This window comes from Urtica dioica, chromosome 4 (genome assembly GCF_054948205.1).
Source record: "Urtica dioica subsp. dioica isolate 48M chromosome 4, U.dioica_male_clone48M_v1_H2, whole genome shotgun sequence".
In the NCBI taxonomy this organism is placed as follows: domain Eukaryota; kingdom Viridiplantae; phylum Streptophyta; class Magnoliopsida; order Rosales; family Urticaceae; genus Urtica; species Urtica dioica.
In genome coordinates this window covers 2,170,942-2,190,050 of record NC_142759.1, presented here as the reverse complement: position 1 = coordinate 2,190,050, position 19,109 = coordinate 2,170,942, and the positions used below count along the sequence as shown (strand labels likewise).

At 36.0% G+C, this 19,109-nt stretch overlaps 2 protein-coding genes and 1 long non-coding RNA gene across 4 annotated transcripts; 2 read left to right on the top strand and 1 right to left on the bottom strand.

Annotated features, from left to right (window-relative positions):
- The first annotated feature begins 512 nt into the window (after positions 1-512).
- LOC149399190 (ARM-repeat/Tetratricopeptide repeat (TPR)-like protein) lies at positions 513-3,972 on the top strand. 2 transcript variants are annotated; one of them, XM_089612416.1, is made up of 4 exons: positions 513-722; positions 1,379-2,375; positions 2,459-3,311; positions 3,482-3,972. In XM_089612416.1, exons 2-4 carry the CDS (start codon positions 1,407-1,409, stop codon positions 3,532-3,534), a joined length of 1,875 nt encoding a protein of 624 aa, XP_089468542.1. In that variant the 5' UTR covers positions 513-722; positions 1,379-1,406; the 3' UTR covers positions 3,535-3,972. The 2 variants fall into 2 exon arrangements, with proteins under 2 accessions (XP_089468542.1, XP_089468541.1); XM_089612415.1 differs by having other exon boundaries at positions 1,341-2,375.
- A 5,051-nt stretch (positions 3,973-9,023) lies between these two features.
- On the top strand, positions 9,024-9,841 carry LOC149399189 (nitric oxide synthase-interacting protein). The gene has a single exon (XM_089613188.1). The coding sequence runs from the start codon at positions 9,101-9,103 to the stop codon at positions 9,677-9,679; it is 579 nt and encodes a 192-aa protein (XP_089469314.1). The 5' UTR covers positions 9,024-9,100; the 3' UTR covers positions 9,680-9,841.
- A 5,372-nt stretch (positions 9,842-15,213) lies between these two features.
- LOC149399188 (uncharacterized) lies at positions 15,214-18,756 on the bottom strand. Its single transcript, XR_016296387.1, has 12 exons — positions 18,434-18,756; positions 18,309-18,346; positions 18,081-18,232; positions 17,825-17,962; positions 17,607-17,737; positions 17,417-17,515; positions 17,003-17,081; positions 16,660-16,915; positions 16,445-16,567; positions 16,177-16,199; positions 15,975-16,075; positions 15,214-15,549 (listed from the first exon to the last, which is right to left on the bottom strand). It is a non-coding gene; the product is annotated as an uncharacterized LOC149399188 (long non-coding RNA).
- Between the last annotated feature and the right edge of the window lie 353 nt (positions 18,757-19,109).

Sequence of the window (19,109 nt, the reverse complement as noted above, 5' to 3'; positions counted from 1 at the left end):
TTTTTTCACGATAATAGAAAATTAATAATAAATAATAATTCATTTTTACAATTCATTTTTATTAAAAATTCATATTTTACATAATTATTTTATTTTTATTAATTTTTTTATATAATAAATAATAATTTTTAATAATATTAAATAATTATAAAATCAATATTTTTTTGTTATTTTACAATTTTTTCCCTGTTTAAATAGTCACATGCCAATCACATGGGCAAAAATGGATGGATTGTTGAGAAAAATAGACGGAAGGACTAAGTTTGTAAGATTGTCAAAGTTCAAGGGTGACGCTGTAAGAAAAATAAAAATAGAGACCACGTTGTTAAATGGTCAAAAGTTCAGGAGGCATTTATGTAATTTATCCTTTAACTAATAATATAGAATAATAGCCTTTTATATTAACATAATCTAGAGGCGCGTGAGAAAGCTGCGCGTGGATATCCAGAACACGGTGGGATAATGACTGAAAATATTAGGACAATATATGAAAATAAGTAGTCCTAGTTGGAGTTTCAACAAACCAGAGTGCACCACTTTAAAGAGCCCACTCTCCACGATCTCTTTCTCCGTCCACGCCTCTCACCAAAACGCCGTCGTATATTCTCTCTCTCTCTCTCTCTCTCTCTCTCTCTCTCTCTCTCTCAGTTAAGAAGAGAATCGTCTTGGGAGACCTCATTCAAATCTGACTAAAGGGAGAACTCCAAGTCGAAAGTAACAGAGTACGTGATTTTCAATTTTATTATGAATCCCAATGTTTTTTGTTTAGTTTTTCCGCTTTTTACTTTTGCTATCAGTGATTTCGAAGTGAATATCGCTACATGTATACACGACTGTGTGTCGTTTTGTGGAGGATTGTTTTTTTAATTGAGTTCCCAGTAGAAGAAATCGTGTACCTGTTGTGGCAGAGATTAAGGTTAGGGTTTGGGAATATTCTTTGAATCTGATTTATGATCTTCGAGTCTAGCGATAGCAAGTCTCTTATTCGGACTAGTCAAAAGCTTTAAATTTTTTGCAGGTAGATCTATTTCCTTCGTAAACCCATGTACTCACTCGTAGAGTTTGATCTGATTTCAATTTTCATCTATATATATACAAATGCTTACTAGTTGAAATGAGGCTGTGGAATAATCTAGTTTTAACATTTATTTATAAAAAACGATTTCACACAATGTGATATGAACTTTGGTCTGTTAAATTGACATGGTTTTTGAGAGGGTTTTGACTGTTGGCTTGGACAATGCGATATGAACTGTAGTCTACGAAATTGGGTTTTATTTATTTATTTATTATTAAAAGTGTTCTGTTCACAATGTGATGAAATGTGGGTTAAATTGCAGTAAAATTGACATGCTTGTTCGGGGGATCTGATTGAAAGGAAAAGAAGGAAAGAAAGAAAACGAAAAATGGAGAAAGGATCATCGGACTGCCCGTACCCGGGTTGCTTCTTCTGCGTGATGAAGGAAGGAAACCCGAGCAAGCGGCGAGCGAGCATCTTGAAGTTCTTCCGGGAGCTTCCGTCTCAGGACGAGGACGGGCAAGTCCTCCCAATCAGCGGGCTGTGGAACACGGCGATGGCCCACCCGAACGACCCCGAGTTCGTGGAGCTCGGGATCTTCGAGTGCATGTCGGCCCTGATATGGAAGGGCCTCAAGAACCGGCGGTGGCTCTCCCACGACCAGAACATCTACATCCCTTACTACGCGGCCCACATCATCGGGTCCTACACCATGAATGTCGAGGACTTGGCCGAGGCCGCGGTCCACGCCGGCGCCGTCCCGCCCCTCGTCGAGCTCCTCAGGGGGCGTCTGACGTGGGTGGAGCAGAGGGTGGCGGTGCGGGCCCTGGGCCACCTGGCGACGTACCCGGCGACGTTCGGGGCGGTGGCGGGCCACGGGGAGATCCTCGAGCTGGCGGTCCAGCTGGCGACGAGCTCGCTGGAGATCGTGTACTCGCACTTCTACCAGCACGCGGAGCGGCGGCTGAGCTACCACTGCGACCTGTTGACGAGGGGTATGGGAGGTGTGGAGATGGAGTCGAGGAAAGCCGAGGAGTGGGCCAGCCAGCTCCAGTGCTGGTCCCTCCAGCTCATCAACTGCTTCGCCTTCAAGCCCGAGTTCCTCCCCGCCATCTGCAAGCCCGAGTTCCTCGCCAGGCTCCCCGGGATGTGGGGCGGCCTCGTCAACGAGAACTCCCCCGCCGGGATCGGCCTCCTCCGAACCATTTGCCACCACAAGCTCGGCCGCGGCCCCGTCGCCGCCTGCCCCGGCCTCGTCGACGCCCTCTGCTGCATCGCCCGCTCCTCCGACGACTGGCAGTACATGGCCATCGACTGCCTTCTCTGGCTGCTTCAAGACCCCAATACCTGCCATAAGGTCTGACGTGTTTTGGGAACTAATAATGAGTAGATAGTTAGGGGTTATTGATAGAACAGAATACCGATAAACTGTCGATGCAGGTGATGGAGAAAGCGGTCCCGGCGCTGGCGGACCTGGCGGAGATCTCGGCGCTGGGGGACCACAAGAAGCTGGGGGACACGATCGCGAGCGTGGTGCAAGAGTGCGTGCAGGGGCGGAACGGGGGGCGGGCGAAGGAGGTGGTGGAGGAGCTGGCGAGCTCGAGGCAGCGGCTGAAGTGGGAGAAGAGCATGGCGAAGGAGGACCTGCACATAAAGCAGGCGGCGGCGCTGGTGGTGAAGCTGGAGGGAAACTCGCTGTTCTCGGCCGGGAACATCGCCGGAGCGGCGTCCAAGTACTCGGAGGCGCTGGCGCTGTGCCCCATGCGGTCGAAGAAGGAGCGCGTGGTGCTGCACAGCAACCGCGCGCAGTGCCACCTGCTGCTGCAGCAGCCGATGGGGGCGATCGGGGACGCCACGCGGGCGCTGTGCCTCCACTCGCCGCTCAACCGCCACGCCAAGTCCCTGTGGCGGCGGGCCCAGGCGTACGACATGCTGGGCCTGGCCAAGGAGAGCCTGCTGGACGCCATCCTGTTCATCAACGAGTGCTCGCAGTCCAGCGACCCCGACCTCTCCCTGCGCCACAACAAGGTCCCCGACTACGCCGACCGCCTCGTCCGCAAGCAGATGAGGGCCGCCTGGCTCTTCCGCGACGCCGCCGCCGAGCACGGCGGGCTCCGCTGCGAGGCCGCCGCCGGAGGGAGAGACTCCGACGACTCCGAGTGGGAGACCGCCAGCGAGAGCGATATCGGGAACGACATGGGAGGCGACGATGACGACGAGGATGATGATGATGACGATGATGATGGGGACGGGGACGGGAGGAAGGACGTGTATGAAAAACCGCCGGTGAAAGGTACGACTGTTTTTTGGCGCTATTTTGTATCATTTTATTAGACCTAAAATATGATATGTTTTTAGGATATATTCGTAATTCTTTGTTTTAATATAGCTTGCACTTCTTAGGAGCAAGCTATCCTTTTTTGAGATTTATGGGCCGACTCTAATCCTTTATTTTCTGCTCAGACCGAAAGCACAGCCATGGATATAATGTGCAGCTCGTTGAAGACGAACCGTAAATTTGAAGACGGAGATTTTCTGTTTATAGCCGAGGAAAAAAGTGAGGTATAAAAAGGAGGGGCAAAGCAGCAACTTTTTATATATTTATTCCTGGAGCATCAAGTGCAATGATCTTTTCCGGGGGCTCGATGGAACTTATCGTCCTACGTGGTAAATTGTTGCAGAAGAGAGTTTTATTTATCTGTTTGTTTATCTAAGTTGTGTTTTTTTTTTTCCTTCATATTTATGTCAATTGTAGAAAAATGTAAGTTTTGTTTTGAGTGTAGGTTTGGTAGAGTCTTTCAAGTAACTTGGAGAGACTTTTTTTCCTTGTATGTATATTGAATTGTTCAGGCTTTTGACTTTGTTTGAACTTTGAACTGTCATTTTGTCGATACTTCAATGTGAATTTCTGTTTTCCTACCAAAAAAAAAAAAAAAAGTGATTTCCTTCAACTATGTAGTTGCTGTCGTTTCGTATCAATTATTCACATTAAGCAAGCGTATGATAATTTAACTTTAGCTACAACTCAAAATGATGAGGTTTATGCTACAATAATATCTATGGATTTAATTTGTGATATGTACTCCTTGTATACATTTTATATTAAAATACAATAAATTAAAGTTTATGTACATACAGAGCTCAAAGTAAATAAAATAGAAGAAACACATCTGACAACACTCTCTATAACAGCACTCCTAGTTTTCTCCTGCTTATAACTAGAGCTAAGAGGCTAAACAACAAAACAATAGTCTTAATTTTCGTTTATCTTGGTATAAGGAAATCGACAGTATAAGAAACAAACGACACAAAAAAAAACGACCAAATTCGACACAAACGACAGTGACAGAACAAATGACAGTAAACTAGAAAATCGTCTGCTCCAGCGAATTTTTCCTGGCGACGAGATTCACCTCCTCCATTAATTAAAGCCTTTGCTGCAATGTATTTTTTTTTATAGATTTGAGCGAAATCAATTTGGAATCATGAATGTAGTCGTTTTTCTAATGATTCGATCGAGTTGATACACATTTCGTTTATCCGTGGTTGAATTTCACATCAAATGTAACTAGGAATAAATTTTACATCAATTCGATTTGGTCTAGTTAATGTACGAAAGTAAAAAATGAAACTAACATACTAAAACCTAATATAGATATGGTAGGAGTAAGATAGCTTTACACTTATCCTGAGTGACCTGTACAAGAAGGAGGGAGATAGTTCAATTCCACGAATCAAAAAATAAAAAAATAAAAAAAATAAAAAAAATCATTGAAGGTTGACAATTATTTCATGTAATTTGTGCTCAAATATCCAATATAATATTGATGGTATAAAATATAATGTAACATTACAAATATTTTTTTAAAAAAATTGTACGAAGTAACCAATTCAAACTAAGTATTCACAAAATAGTCAAAGTTTCATAAGTTATTGCATTCTAGCCACTTATAGTGTAAAAATACTAATATATCATTGATGTTTGAGTGTTTTTCTAGGATTTTAAAATAATTAATCTATGTGTCAAAAGTTTTAATCCACTATTTTCTTAATGCACTTTTTATATATACCAAATAATTTCAAAACTAGGCAACAAATTTTCAAAAAATTTATTCATACCTCAATTTTGTTAAATCAATTCAAAACACACATACAAGTTACATGATATCAGTCAATGTACATGATTTCAAATATTTTAATCGTGCCTTCAAAATATTTAACCTACCACTAAACAGTCAACAAAATATTTGAAGTCTAGTCACCTGCAATGAGAAGGCGACGAAGTATCAAAATGTTTAATTATGCTTTCAAAATAGTTAATCAACTCTTCGATAAATCAGAAGAAGTAGAAGAAGAAGAAGAAGACAGTGATGGCAATCGACGATGATATTGACCACAAAGATCGATACCATGGATATGACAATCGAAGACGATGGTGATGGAAATCGACGATGACGTCTCTCGACCTCCGGCGAGTCCGGTCTTGATCCCTCTGTTGCTCCTCTACCATGCCTAAAAAATCAGAGCTCATCCGATCCCTTGAGACCTCGCTCGGATTGTCGTTGAGCTCTGAACCTCTCTGGCCAAATCCATGGCCGATCATTGTCGTCGTGAGCGGACCAAGCGGCGTCGAAAAAGATGCACTGATATGAAGACTGAGTGAGGTCCGTGAAGGCCCGCAGTTCGTCATAACAGCGACGTCTCGGCCGATGAGGCCCGGCGAGGTCAATTGTGTTGATTACTTCTTCATGACGGAGTCGGAGTTCATGAGGATGATCGAGATCGACGAGCTTCTGGAGCACGCGGTGGTGTATGGCGAGAGTTCAAGATAATTTTGTGAACTGAAGTTTTTTTATGTTTGGGTAAACAGGAGATGAGAGATGGATAGATAGAGATAGAGTATTTTTTGGGTATTTTAAAATGGATGATATAGCTAAATAGCCAATTTAAAATTATGAATTTGCAAAATAGCCAAGGTTTGTCTTAATTGAGTGAAATAGTCAAAATGTGCAGCAATCTGGTTTCAAAAATTTTTTTGACCCCAAGATTAATTTTTTTGAAAGTAATAAATTGTTTATAATAATCGTAAAAATTTTTAATCATGGCTGTCATAAAAATTTTGAAAACGTAAATTTGGTTACTTTGCTGAAAAGTTGACTATTTTGTTAATTAATAAGTTTCAAATGACTATTTTATTTAATTTTTCCTTTTAAAATTTGGGCTACTTTGTATCAACTTTGGAAAGTTGAGCTATTTTGTTAAATCCAAACTTAAAAATGACTAGATAATCGCATGACTTTACCAACAAATATGCTACATCTTCAACTTACGGAGAAACCATGTACCCCGGAAAGATATATGTAACCTATACATATAAGTAAACTGCATACTGATGGATATTTCAGAAGTAAAAAATACAAAAAAAGGAGAAAAAAAATACACTTGTGTCTTTCAAACACTAATATACAAGCTTGTAACTAATAATATTAGCTCCTAAAAAATCACAAAAACTACAAGTAATAACAAAATGATCAATGCATAATACAAATAGTTAAATAAACTCGAGTGGCACGATGATACTAATGTTTAGGGCTGTTCTATTTGGAATTGGTAAAATCGAATATAAACAACATGAACAATGATAAACACTACCTGAAAAATATTTTTGATAGGTATATCCCTTTGAATATCATATGCCCGTTCTAACCAACGAGTAATCTACGGTAACCGCGGCATTTCCAATGCTAACAATTAATATTCATATTAATTCACCAACCACCAAAAGAAAAAAAAAAAAAAAGAAAAGGTATTTAAAATTCAACAAGATCGGTTTTCAGTTGTACTACTAATTATTTTTCTCGCACCACATAAATTCAGAACCTGTATTCGTGGTTTTTCATCTTTTTTTAAATACTATGGTAATGTCTTTGGTGATTTACAACGAAAGTAGAATAATAATAAAATAAAAATAGAAACAAGCACTAAAATATGGAGGAGTGCAAGCGTGTAACATATTCTTGAGATAAAAAAAAATAAGCACACCACCATTAATAAACAATAATTAGACGAGATTATATTTTTGCCTACCTTTTAATTAAGCTTATCTACAATGCTTGGCTAAAAACTAAAAACTGTAGACATTTGTCTCTCTGAACATTCATTGGGACAAAAGTAAAAACAACATATGTGAACACCATAAAACGTGATAAATTAATATTAAGAAATCAGAAAGCAATCTTAATTAACATGTTTGAGTAGTGGGGAGGTTTAATATTCCAATATAGTGCAGGTATAGTTGATACTAATGTCGAGAATTTGTTCTCAAAGATTGTGTTATTTATCTTTTAAGAAAAATAACTTGTTGGACTTTGATAAGCTCATAAGCACCATCGTTATTAACTATGATTTTTCTTACCAATGACATTGTGCTAAACCTCTATTAGTCAATCCTTGTTGTTCACAACTATACTTTTGTGATTATTTTCCCTTATTTTTATAACTCTAGAACTATAACCTATTTCCTTCGAAACTTCTCATCTAGAGAAAGTAGATCTTCAATTGATTTTTTTATAGTATTTTTTATTTTGCTTAGATTTTTCGAGTTACGTAGTCAAAATCTGAAATCTTTCGGGATAAAGCCGAAGATATTGCTAATACACTTTGTAGCTTATCTTTTTGAATGTATAATATTCTTTTATTGCAAAACTTTGTTTGCTGCGAGCCAAATAATAATTTAATCCGTAAGTTGTATTGTGAATATTTGACGTTTAATATTTGTTATGCCAGTCAGTTGTATTGTAGATAACACACATGGATTATCTTTGAACTTGTCTGAGTAGTTATTTCTTGACTCTTATACACACGACGGCTAATCAAACTCACAAACTTGACATGTTGTCCATGTAGTTTATATAATTTTTTTTTTAAATGACATGCTTTGGCACACGATTCTATTTTAGAACGAAGTTCTAGTAATTTAAATAAAACGAAAAAAAAAATCCCCATCTTAATTGCAGGATTACATTTGAATTTTTAGAGCATTTACGCTTTTGATAATTTCACGTGTAGTTATTTATTAAATATTCATAAATCAATAGTGATTTATCTCACTATAGCTCTTTTCTTTTGGAACTACAAATGGAATCCATTAAAAATCAACTTGTCAAATTATTTTTATGGTGATATAACATGCCTATAAATCACTCCATTACAAACTCTTATCCTCCTCAACTCATTGCTCTCAGATTAGTGGAGAAACTGATTATTTAAATTATAAATGTTCTTAGTACTTGTCAACGAATTAGTGGATAACCCACGTAATTTTGCATTATTTAATTTTCATGTTGCACAAAATAAGCACTAAGACAACAGCTACGTGTAATACTACTTTTCTTATAAAAAAATGAAATAAAATCAAGAGTCATTTTGGAATATCCTTTGGCTTTTCAAGAATCTAAAGAGACCGTTTAATAATCAATCAAATTAAATTCAATCTCGCATGATTCACTTCGTGGTCATGGACAATATAACATTATATATATATATATATATATATATATATATATATATGTATTAATGTATATATAGAGTTTGGACTTAAGACTCAGATTATTAATCATGTTACAATAGATTTTTTTAATAGAAAAAAAAAGAGATTGGACCCTTAGACACAAATACTGTTCATTCGTATTAATTTTTTTTAATAAAAAAATATCTCTAAAAATTTTAAATTTATTTTTTGTAATTTAAATATTTCTGGACGTGTCTATAAATTTCTTTCACTAAATTAAAATATATTAATTATTTTGCTACAACGCGAGAGACATACTACTTGTAACATTATAAAAGAACCGACCAAAATGCAAGTACCATCACAGACACTTATTTACTACTTTTATCATCAACCAATTATTTATACTCATAAATTATTTCTCAAATGGTACTACTAACACTACTCACCATCCACTATATATACCCTCGTAAACCAAATACCAAAACCATCAAACCAAAATCTCAATCTATTCCTAACTCTCTCTGAACACAAAAACAAATTACTATTGTGATTATCATAATCATTATTACATGGGTACTCCTACTAAACATCTTTCTTCATTCACTTGTGAACTAAAAATCCAAGAAGCAAAAAACATGAAATCCACACTAAGAGGCAACCTCTTTGTGAGATACTACCTTCCTTGTGGACTCGGAAACAAAAGGGCAGTAAGGCTCGAAACCCCAGAAATCCCCGCAAAGAGAGACCACGTTTGGGACGAGACGGTCTCTTTGGAGTGTCGTGGAATTGACATCAATGAGATCTCGAGAGCCCAAAGTGTGATTTTTGAGCTCCGATTGAGGAGCTCGGTATTCCTTTTCGGGGGCTCAAAATTATTGGGGCGTGCAGAGATTTCATTGGGGGAGATTTTGGGATCACCAAACACGGTCTTAGACAGGTGGCTGAGTATGGTATCGACACGTGGCGACGTGTCTCCAAAATTGAAGGTGGAGATCAAAACAAGAGACTTGGAAGTTTGTGAAGGGAAATTGGAGGGTAAAAGAAATTGGAACATGTGTGGGTGTAGAGATGGTCAACACCATGATCATCATGGTTTCACGTGTGATTATTATGATGCTTTTGCACTACTAGCTGCTATAGAGGCTTAATTAGAAGAAGAAGAAGAAAAAAAAAGTAATTTTTTCTTCTTCTTCATTTTTAGTTTTTAAATTCGTAGTGGCCATTGATAATATGAGTGAAATTGTATTTTGGATCGCAACAAAACCGAGATTTCATTGAATATATATGTGAATGAAAGACGGAATATTTCTCCGAACACATAATATTATTTGCTCTTATTAGTTGTGTTACCATGTCTCAAGAACATTAAAAAAACACACATGATCTTGCATTTTCTATCATAATAAAAATTTAATAGTTTTAAGTGAGAAAGGAAGAAAAAAAAAATAATTTTGGGCACTTTTTGATGAATACTTGCAGTATTTAATCTTTCTTATTATACAAAGAAAACAAAAAGAGGAATTAATAAGAAACAACTTGCTCTGATAATTAAAAATATAACTCAAAAGCACCCAAAATGTTCGTGTTTGGTGATGCTGGATAGAAAGCAATAGAGAAGTTAGCTTAAGGAAATACATGTTTTTGTTTCTCTAAGCAAATAAAGTTATTACTGAGAATTGTTACGAAGCAAGTCACTTGAAACGTGTGAATTTTATTTTAACTAATGTTTTATTTTATTTTTCAAAATAGCCATCGGACTGACGTGACAAGTTTTTTTATACCTGTATTACCCTCAATGCGCAAAACATGAGAAAAAAAAACCCAGAGAAAATCGCAAAGAGCGAAACGCGGGAGGGAAAGAGAGGCGCGAGGGTGGTTGTTTGTCGGAGTGGTACTTCACGTCGCAAGAGTATAGTGTGAAGGTAGGATATCCGCCTCTCCCACTCGTTCTTCTTCTTCTTCTTCTTCTTCTTAAATCCATGTTCATCTTCTTCAACATCGTCTGGAATTTTTGTGTTCGGCGCGGGTTTTTGTGATCTCTACAAAGTTTAGACGCTGTGATTTCGTTGAAAATGAGGTCGGAGTTTTAGATCGTCACGAGGTTGTAAACCTCAAAATTTCCTCTCTTGAGTCCAATTTAGGGTTCGCAAATTTGGAGCTTTTGATTTCTTTTTTATTTTGCGTTAATGGCTTGTTGTAGGACTCACATCCGAAGATTGGGGCTGAGATTAGGGTTCAAGATCGGGGCAAAGATCATCAACAAGTTGAAGTTTTTATTCTTCTAAATCGTATTCAATTAATAATCGGTAATAACTGTTACAGAAGTTTAGTGTTTCTAAGTTTGTACTCAAAATTGCACAATTAATCATCATAAAAATAAATGTTAATAGGTTTCCGAGCTTGTATTCAAAATTGCGCAGTTAATAGTCGTTAATATCCGTTAATAATCGTTAATATATGTTAATATTCGTCTTCATCTTCTTCAACGATTTTTTTTTTCTTCTCGATTTGTTTTTTTTTTTAATGAAGAGTGACGTTTTTTTTAAAAATTGGAGTCATAATTAACTGCTTGTATTAGCAAAACAACTACTTAATTTGTGGTGCTTTCTTATTTTTTAATTTTAAAAAAATAGATAATTAAGAGTATTTGCGTAAAAGGTTAATATGTAATGACTAATTATTGTAAGTTAATCAAACTATGGCTACATTGTAAATCTGATGTTTCGATTTGGCTAGATTCTTACCACGCAAAAAAAAAAAAAAAGAAAAAAAGAAAAAAAGGAATTAAGCAACAACTTGCTCTGATAATAAAAAAAAATATAACTCAAAAGCACACAAAATGTTCGTGTTTGGTGATGATGGATAGAAAGCAATATAGAAGTTAGCTTTAGGAAATACATGTTTTTGTTTCTTTAAGCAAAAGATTTCCATTTTATTTAAGTTATTACTGATTGACTACCAAGTATATATATAACTCAAAAGCACAACTTGCTCTGATAATAAAAAAATATAACTCAAAAGCACACAAAATGTTCGTGTTTGGTGATGATGGATAGAAAGCAATATAGAAGTTAGCTTTAGGAAATACATGTTTTTGTTTCTTTAAGCAAAAGATTTCCATTTTATTTAAGTTATTACTGATTGACTACCAAGTATATATATGAAAACTACTACAAACGTATAAATCAATTTTTAAGATATTTTAATTGTTTGCTAGATATATGTTGATGACAGAATATGAGCATTATGTTTTAATTGAAAAATATTATTGAAATGTGATATTTGCGCAAAAATTTAGTCGTCTTATTAATCTTAAACAAACATGGCCATAAAGTTCTTGAAATGAGCATGATCATAATAACACGGGAGACTACCTTGTGACTAAATTTGAAAGCAAATGGAAATGAACATTAAAACAAAAAATTGGCTACTTAAGCAAATATAAGGAACATTTATAACCAAAGACAGAGACAGAGATGGAGAAGAAAATTAAAACAAAAAATTGGCTACTTAAGCCACCTAAACTATAAGAATTGTAAATTAGCCAACATTTAGTAAATACTTTGTAAATAGTCAACTTGCATACGTGGCAGCCTATTAACTACTTTTTTTTATATGTTTGGCTGGATTAAATAAGTCTTTTATTAATCTGTTAATAAGTTAACTTGGCTATTTACAATAAATTAACGAAAAGTGTGCTATATATATCTCAATTCACTATAACCGTGTGACTATATAACTTAATAACTCAAATTAAAATAGCCAAAACACGCGAACAAAATAAACAGACGTGATGTATGAAAAAAAAAATATCGCAATTAGTCAATTTTTTTAATTTCTTTTAAAATTGTAGCCAAATTTTTATTTTATTAAAAAAATAACTCATCTGACTCACGATAAATCAATTAACTAAAAATAAATTTTACTAGTTCGTTAATTTTTAATTTACTCTTTAGTTAATTAATTTACTGCGAACCTGATGAGTTTTTTTTTTAATAAAATGAAATTTGGTTATTTTTTTAAAAAAATGTGAATTATTGAGCTTGATTGCAAAAAGAAAAAGAAAAAAGAAATAAGACAGTAATATTAACATCTTTCAAAGCATCACACAATAAATAATAAAACAGAAGTAAAAGTGCTCCAATAAAACATCCACTCATGCATAATTAAAGCCAACAAACATAGCAAAAAGATTTTTCCATAACCACAAGTACCAATTGATATAGATCACATCAGTCTAAAAAAAAAAGTAAACTCGTAACAACAATAAAAAAAAGCCTAGAAAAATGACTACATAAAACAACTTAGTAGCAAATAGAGAAAGATAACAAAAAGCAACAACCATGTTGATATATGAACTCTTTAGCTTGGGATGTCCTCATCAAATAAAGTACTAGTCATAATAAAAACAAATTATTAACTCGTTGGCTTCGGATGTCCTCATCACATGTGGTCAAGTAGCAAATACAATAAATATAAAAAGAAAACCCACCCAGAAGATAAAAACTATTTTAAAGCTCACAAGAGAAGAAAACAAATCACGCGAACAACCAAGACTATGGCAATGAGCATAGTAAAACATAACTAGAATGCAAAATCACAAATAAAAGACATCCTGTGAGCCACATCGCAACAAAAAAAAACGCATATACGTAAGAGACATACACAACAAAAGTAGCAAGCCAAGTAAAAAAAAAAAAGAAACACAAGCAAAAGCAACAGCAATAACCAATAAACCCAAATACAGAGACGTATACAAAATGTAAAAGGTAAACACATTTTTAGACTAACAAGACATGGTAGAAAACTAGTATACACACGAGATTGCCAATCAGTAATCACCAAAAAAGAAGCCTGACCCCTGGAAATGAAAAGGTGTTGGTGTTTACAGTGTAACCAGATCCTTTAAGAATTTCAGTGTTGTCATAAATTTTGAGAAAACATAGAGCAATTATACAGACAACGCACATAGATACGTGTGCAAACATAACATACATAACATTTTTGGACAGATCATTGCATTCTTGATGAAATTAGCACTAACCGAGTTCATCTGCATTCTTGGAACGTGAAACGAACAATAAAAGTTGAGAGGCCCAAACAGTCTGAGATCAGCATTTCCTACAACCGAATAGCTATAAAGAAAAAACTTGGCATTTATAATTAAGAAATAACTATATACTAGTAATGGGATATCAATCTCCAAATCTAACAGCAGCCTGAGATCTGTAATGGGATATATGTAGTGCACCATTGATAGACTAGTTTTACTACCCCAGGGACGGTGACGATATGGTAGGTGAAATTTAGACCTACGCATTTGAATTCAGTACCGCTGTTTTCACCCCCTAGATGTTCAGAAAACTGCTGTTTTTCTTCTCCTATTTGTTCCTAGTTCCACATCCCAATCTAGCCAAAAAAAAAAATGTGATTTTTAAACACGGTTGATAGCAGAACACAAAACCAATGGTTGAATTTCTTACTATGAGCCTTCCTTTTGTTTTATTTGAATGTACAATTTTTGATACATTATACACCCTAAGTTTATTTGTTTTTAAAAAAACCACTATTTATAAATCTATGAAAATACACTTCTGATAAAGAAGCAATGTTCTTGAGGGTGTTTGAGAAGTCGAGGCTGATTCACGATCGACCATGCTTCGAAACAATGCCTCGTATAATTAGTGAATCGAGTCGTATAGAAACTACAAGAAGAGCCATATTTAAAATAAAAATAATCTAAATAAAGAAACCACTGACCATGGTCTGTCAAACAATTCTGAAAATAAAAAAGATTGGAAAAGCAACGTTCCTGTTTCGCTGACAAGTCGAACAATAGATGTTCTTCTCTTCGTTTGTATGAGAAATGCTTGATTTGTCAATAGTGTCTTTTCATTATCAGAAAAACTTATACTATGTCTTTAATACTTTTTATCAATCGTGTACTTTTCATACTGAGAAAAATCTTAAGTTATCTCCTAAGTCATGGCAAATGTCTAATTAAAACGTATCTAAATATAGGTAATATACGCATAAAAAGATGTCAAAAAGGGTAATGATAGCAAAGGTACAGTGCACCTTATTCTACCTAGCCTCTATTGCATTCTCATTGTTCATCTCTGGTCTTCAAAAACACAAACCGGTCCAGGAGCTCCTCCAAAGAATCTTACTAGTGAAAATTACAGGTAAAGGAAATTTAGTAAGCGGATGTTACAAGCCAATATATATATATATATATTTTGGAACTAAAGAGACTAGGTATAGTTATTACCAGGTCCTCAATCTTTGTATATAGATGCCATGAAAATTTGACCTCGTGAACAAATGAAGCCATATTCTAAAAACTTCATAACAGAAAACGGGATGAAGGGAACGCTACCTAGAAATCATCTCCGCGTTAACGTGACATGAACAAAAGAAAGGATAGCCTCAAGACCGAAATAAAAAAAAAATTCCTTCAATCCAGAATATTCAAAAAATAATTGAAAATTAAACAAAACAGTTGGTAAGAGCTCATGCAGATAAGATTAAAAATATAAAAATTGATAAGTTCTCATATAGATAAGAATTCTATTGAGGACGGTAGCAATGATTTTGTACAGAAAATAGAGGACAGATCAAAGCCCTGTACTTTACGGCATTGTATGCCACACGAACAAGAAACTCATGAAGGAAAAAAAAATGATTATAACCCTGTAAGCCATTAGATAAAGAAAATCAAGAATATAAAGTAAAACTGAAGAGCTTGTACTATTACATAGTGGAAGATAATAGCATAGGACTATAACTTGTGGCCCAAGCTTTTAGATAAATCAGAGAGTAAAACACTGAGCAGTTATATAAATCAGACCTGGGGATACGGCAGAGCTAATCTGATATGAAGCATTGTATATGTGTCGAACAAAAGGCATCCATTTAATGAACCACTCTCCAAGGCTTAGGACAGAAGCCCCCAACCACGGTGACACAAGAACACTGACCAAGAAGATGAATGTGACGGAAGTTATGAATCCAAGACCTGAAATTGACGTGTTAAGTGATGATGTTGACTACGTACACATTCCAACACCAGTATTAGTAGATAACACGATTTATCGACTCTCGGGACCCAAAACTTGTGACCTCTGCCAAAGTCAAGACTTCACAAGTTGTCTTCCTAATCTTTGAACCAATTCAATAAAGACTTTTGAGTAAATTAATCATTTTTTTTGTAAAAAAAAAAATAAAATAACTGTAAGTTGTCACTCAAGTTAAAAATAGAAACTTGTAAATTTGCTTGAGGTAAGAGATTTTCAGGAAGAGACCCCCACTAAAGCTTCTACACCTTTACCTCATAAAGAAAAGGTTTTCAAGATAACGCTGTAAAATTTAGTGATTCAGACCTAGTCGATGGTCACTGTTTCATTCAAAATCAGCATACTAAAAATAGAAAAGAGACCTCACCAAAAATATTGATTCCAAGTCAAGCATAAATTGGAGAGAAAAAACCATATACAAAGTGATGCAAAATATTGAAAGTGATAGATATTGGAAACAATATCGCACTGCAAAAACAGCAAAAGAGAAAAAGTAGTCAGCAGAAAACACGAAATCAATAAGCACTAGAGAGAGACTTGATGCAAAATGAATTCCACCGCAGAAATACCAGCTTTCACATCTAAATTCGATCTGCATAGATGAATAAAAAAAGGATTATCGCAAATAACATTTTCCGTATACACTTCCTACAATTAATATAAAAAACCAAAAATATATAAATAAAGATAACTTTTGTTCCTCTATTCTCACGGTGGATATTTTCTTCGGCTCAAATAAATGGGAAAACCCCATACCGGTGATTTTTATTTTTTATTTTATTTTAAGAAAGAGCAAAACAGACAGAAGCTAGAATACGAAGAAGTTGAAAACCTAACCTATTTTGGCCATTGGAACGAAAGCTCAATTGACGTTCCCACCCTTGCACACGGCAGAGATGAGGCAATTCGGCAGAGGCTATGTCCCTAGACTTCAATTTCTTTCGGGAGATTCTCGGCTTCCTTGCCAACAAACAAGCCTGAATGAATCAAACCCTTCTTGCAAAGCCCGTCAAACAATGTATGATGATATTGGGTTGAAAGGCAGCGCTTACCATTTCATTGTGCCTTGGCTTTGTTGATCCTGCCTTTGATCACATACTCGCGAATCAACATGTTAAAGAGCACCTCGTTCTCTGTTCTGCACAACAGTTGAAATAAAAGCCCGCACGCTTGTTATCTGGAGTCACATCCCTTAGTGACATACAATCGACACGCAATGCAAAGATCGAGGATGATGTTTTTTAATTATCAGAAGCATCTCCGCTTCGTTGATATATCGAACATTTTGAATGCCTTTCCACTACCACTCTGCTTGGAGTTCAAAAATATCAGTAAACTCATATTACTGTATCTTATCAGACACAAATAACATCAGTTATAGCAACGCTTGATTACCTATCCATGGGACAGAGCAGAGGTCTCATACACAGCCAAAGCAAACCAAGGGAATATCAGCACATTGGAATACATCTTCCTGGAATCAACTTAACATTCTCAAGAATCGAAATCCAATTACTCTTGGCACTCTTTTTTCATAATTGCATTTTCTTTAAATCTTCTTGTTGTAGGTGGTTAAAGAAAGTAACTTTTACAAACAAATGAATGGAGAAAACCCAGACTGAGCTAGTTTAGTTTCCTTGAGAAAATTAAGAGTAAATATCTTTAACACTGTCCCATAATAGAATTATTTTCAACTCATTACTCCAAGTTTGTGTGCGCGCGCGCGTGTGCGTGTGTGCGTGTGTGTGTGTGTGTGTGTGTGAGAGAGAGAGAGAGAGAGAGAGAGAGAGAGAGAGAGAGTACAGTAACCTGTTTCAGACACGCCTTATTACTGGATCATCATCTTCCTCTCAGAAACAAGCAGATTTTACGTTTGGACCGAGCTAGTTGAGCCATCCTCATCTGCAGCTACAAAATAGACGTGGAGAAATTAATCAAACCCTTCTCGCACAGCCATTTAAATCAACGTGAAGATATCGGGTTGAAATCCATCGCTTACCATATCATCTTAGAAGTCCAAACAGCCACAGAAGCATCTCCTTGAAAACCCTCACCGCTTAGTTCACTGGTTCTTCGACTGTGTGGTGTCCCATACGACATCAAATTTCCATTCTACAAATTTTATTTTGGCTCAAAGCAAAATGAACAAAAAAATCAAACAAACAGAACATAACATTGCTATTTAAACTTCTTACAAGGGTATATACTTTAGATTACCTTCTCTCTGAGTAATAATAATAAGATGACTGATATTGTACTGTGTAACCACAGATTTCAAAGTTTCATGAATAATCGAAGGCACAACCCTCTCGTTGTAGTTCTAACTAAGGGGCCGATAGATACTTCACAATTGGTCTGGCACGGAACAGGACAGAACTTAAAGCACTATGTTCACTGATATGCAGAAAAAAAAAAACATACAAAATTGAATAAATACAGCACAAACAGAAACTTTAACATCAGTTTCACATACCATTTGAAGGTCAAGACTACTGGATGTGCTCTCGACTAGGTGTGGTCATGCATGAATGAGACTCTTAAGCCCCGAGCCCGCCAGATTTCCCGGAGAATCAAGTCGCATTCTACAGATTTCTTTCAGCTCAAGCAAATGGGGATTAATTCAACCTGAGAAACAAAAATAAATAAATAATAAAAAATTTAATCCAAACACAAGCAGGAAAGATGAAGTTTGAAATCTAACATGTTTCGGTCGTTGATCCTCCCAACCCAGGTGAAATCCTGAAGCAGAGAGAGTTAGAGAAACTTTGAAAGCTTCAAAAGATATATTGGCATGCAAAAGCGGGAAAAGAGCTTCAGAACACCCACCTAATCTAGTAATAACTACATCCATTGTCCACAACTCTGCTCTCCCGGGATGCTGCCAAAACTGGCGAAAATTTAGATGCCTTCTTTCTTCTATACAACAGATGTTTTGTGATCACCCTCTTTCTTTTCTTTAATGCTTGCATTGTATGTAAATTTCCTTTTGTATATGTAAAAGATCAGAAAAGGGTTTTATTTATAGCACACACCTTTGGCCATCACTGTATATATCTTCTTTCATGTTTGCAAGGGCGGATAAAGAAACTTTTAGACAGAGAGGCAGATAGTTATGAAATGTAAATAAGAAACCTTTCAATTCATATATAAAAGTGAAGATTAAAATATAAAATAAAAAATTGTGAAAACAAAGATAATATACCATACGCAGAGGATCGCCGAGACAAAGAATCCTCAGAAACGGAGTCACAACGGCGTCGCATCTGATGAAGACTCAGCAGCTGTGTTTTCCAGAGGGCCGTTTACCAAAGCTCTGATATGCCAATATCACATTCCTCCACAGATCTGCCAACGAAATATGCAAAGTATTTATTCATTTTTGTTCTTAACTGAAATTAAATGAAACTGTGGTTAAAACCGAAATTAGGGGAGACGAGGGGTGGTGCAGAGGGCTGGGAATCCCAGAAAGAGAACGCTGGTTATAGTAGATGAATAGAGACGC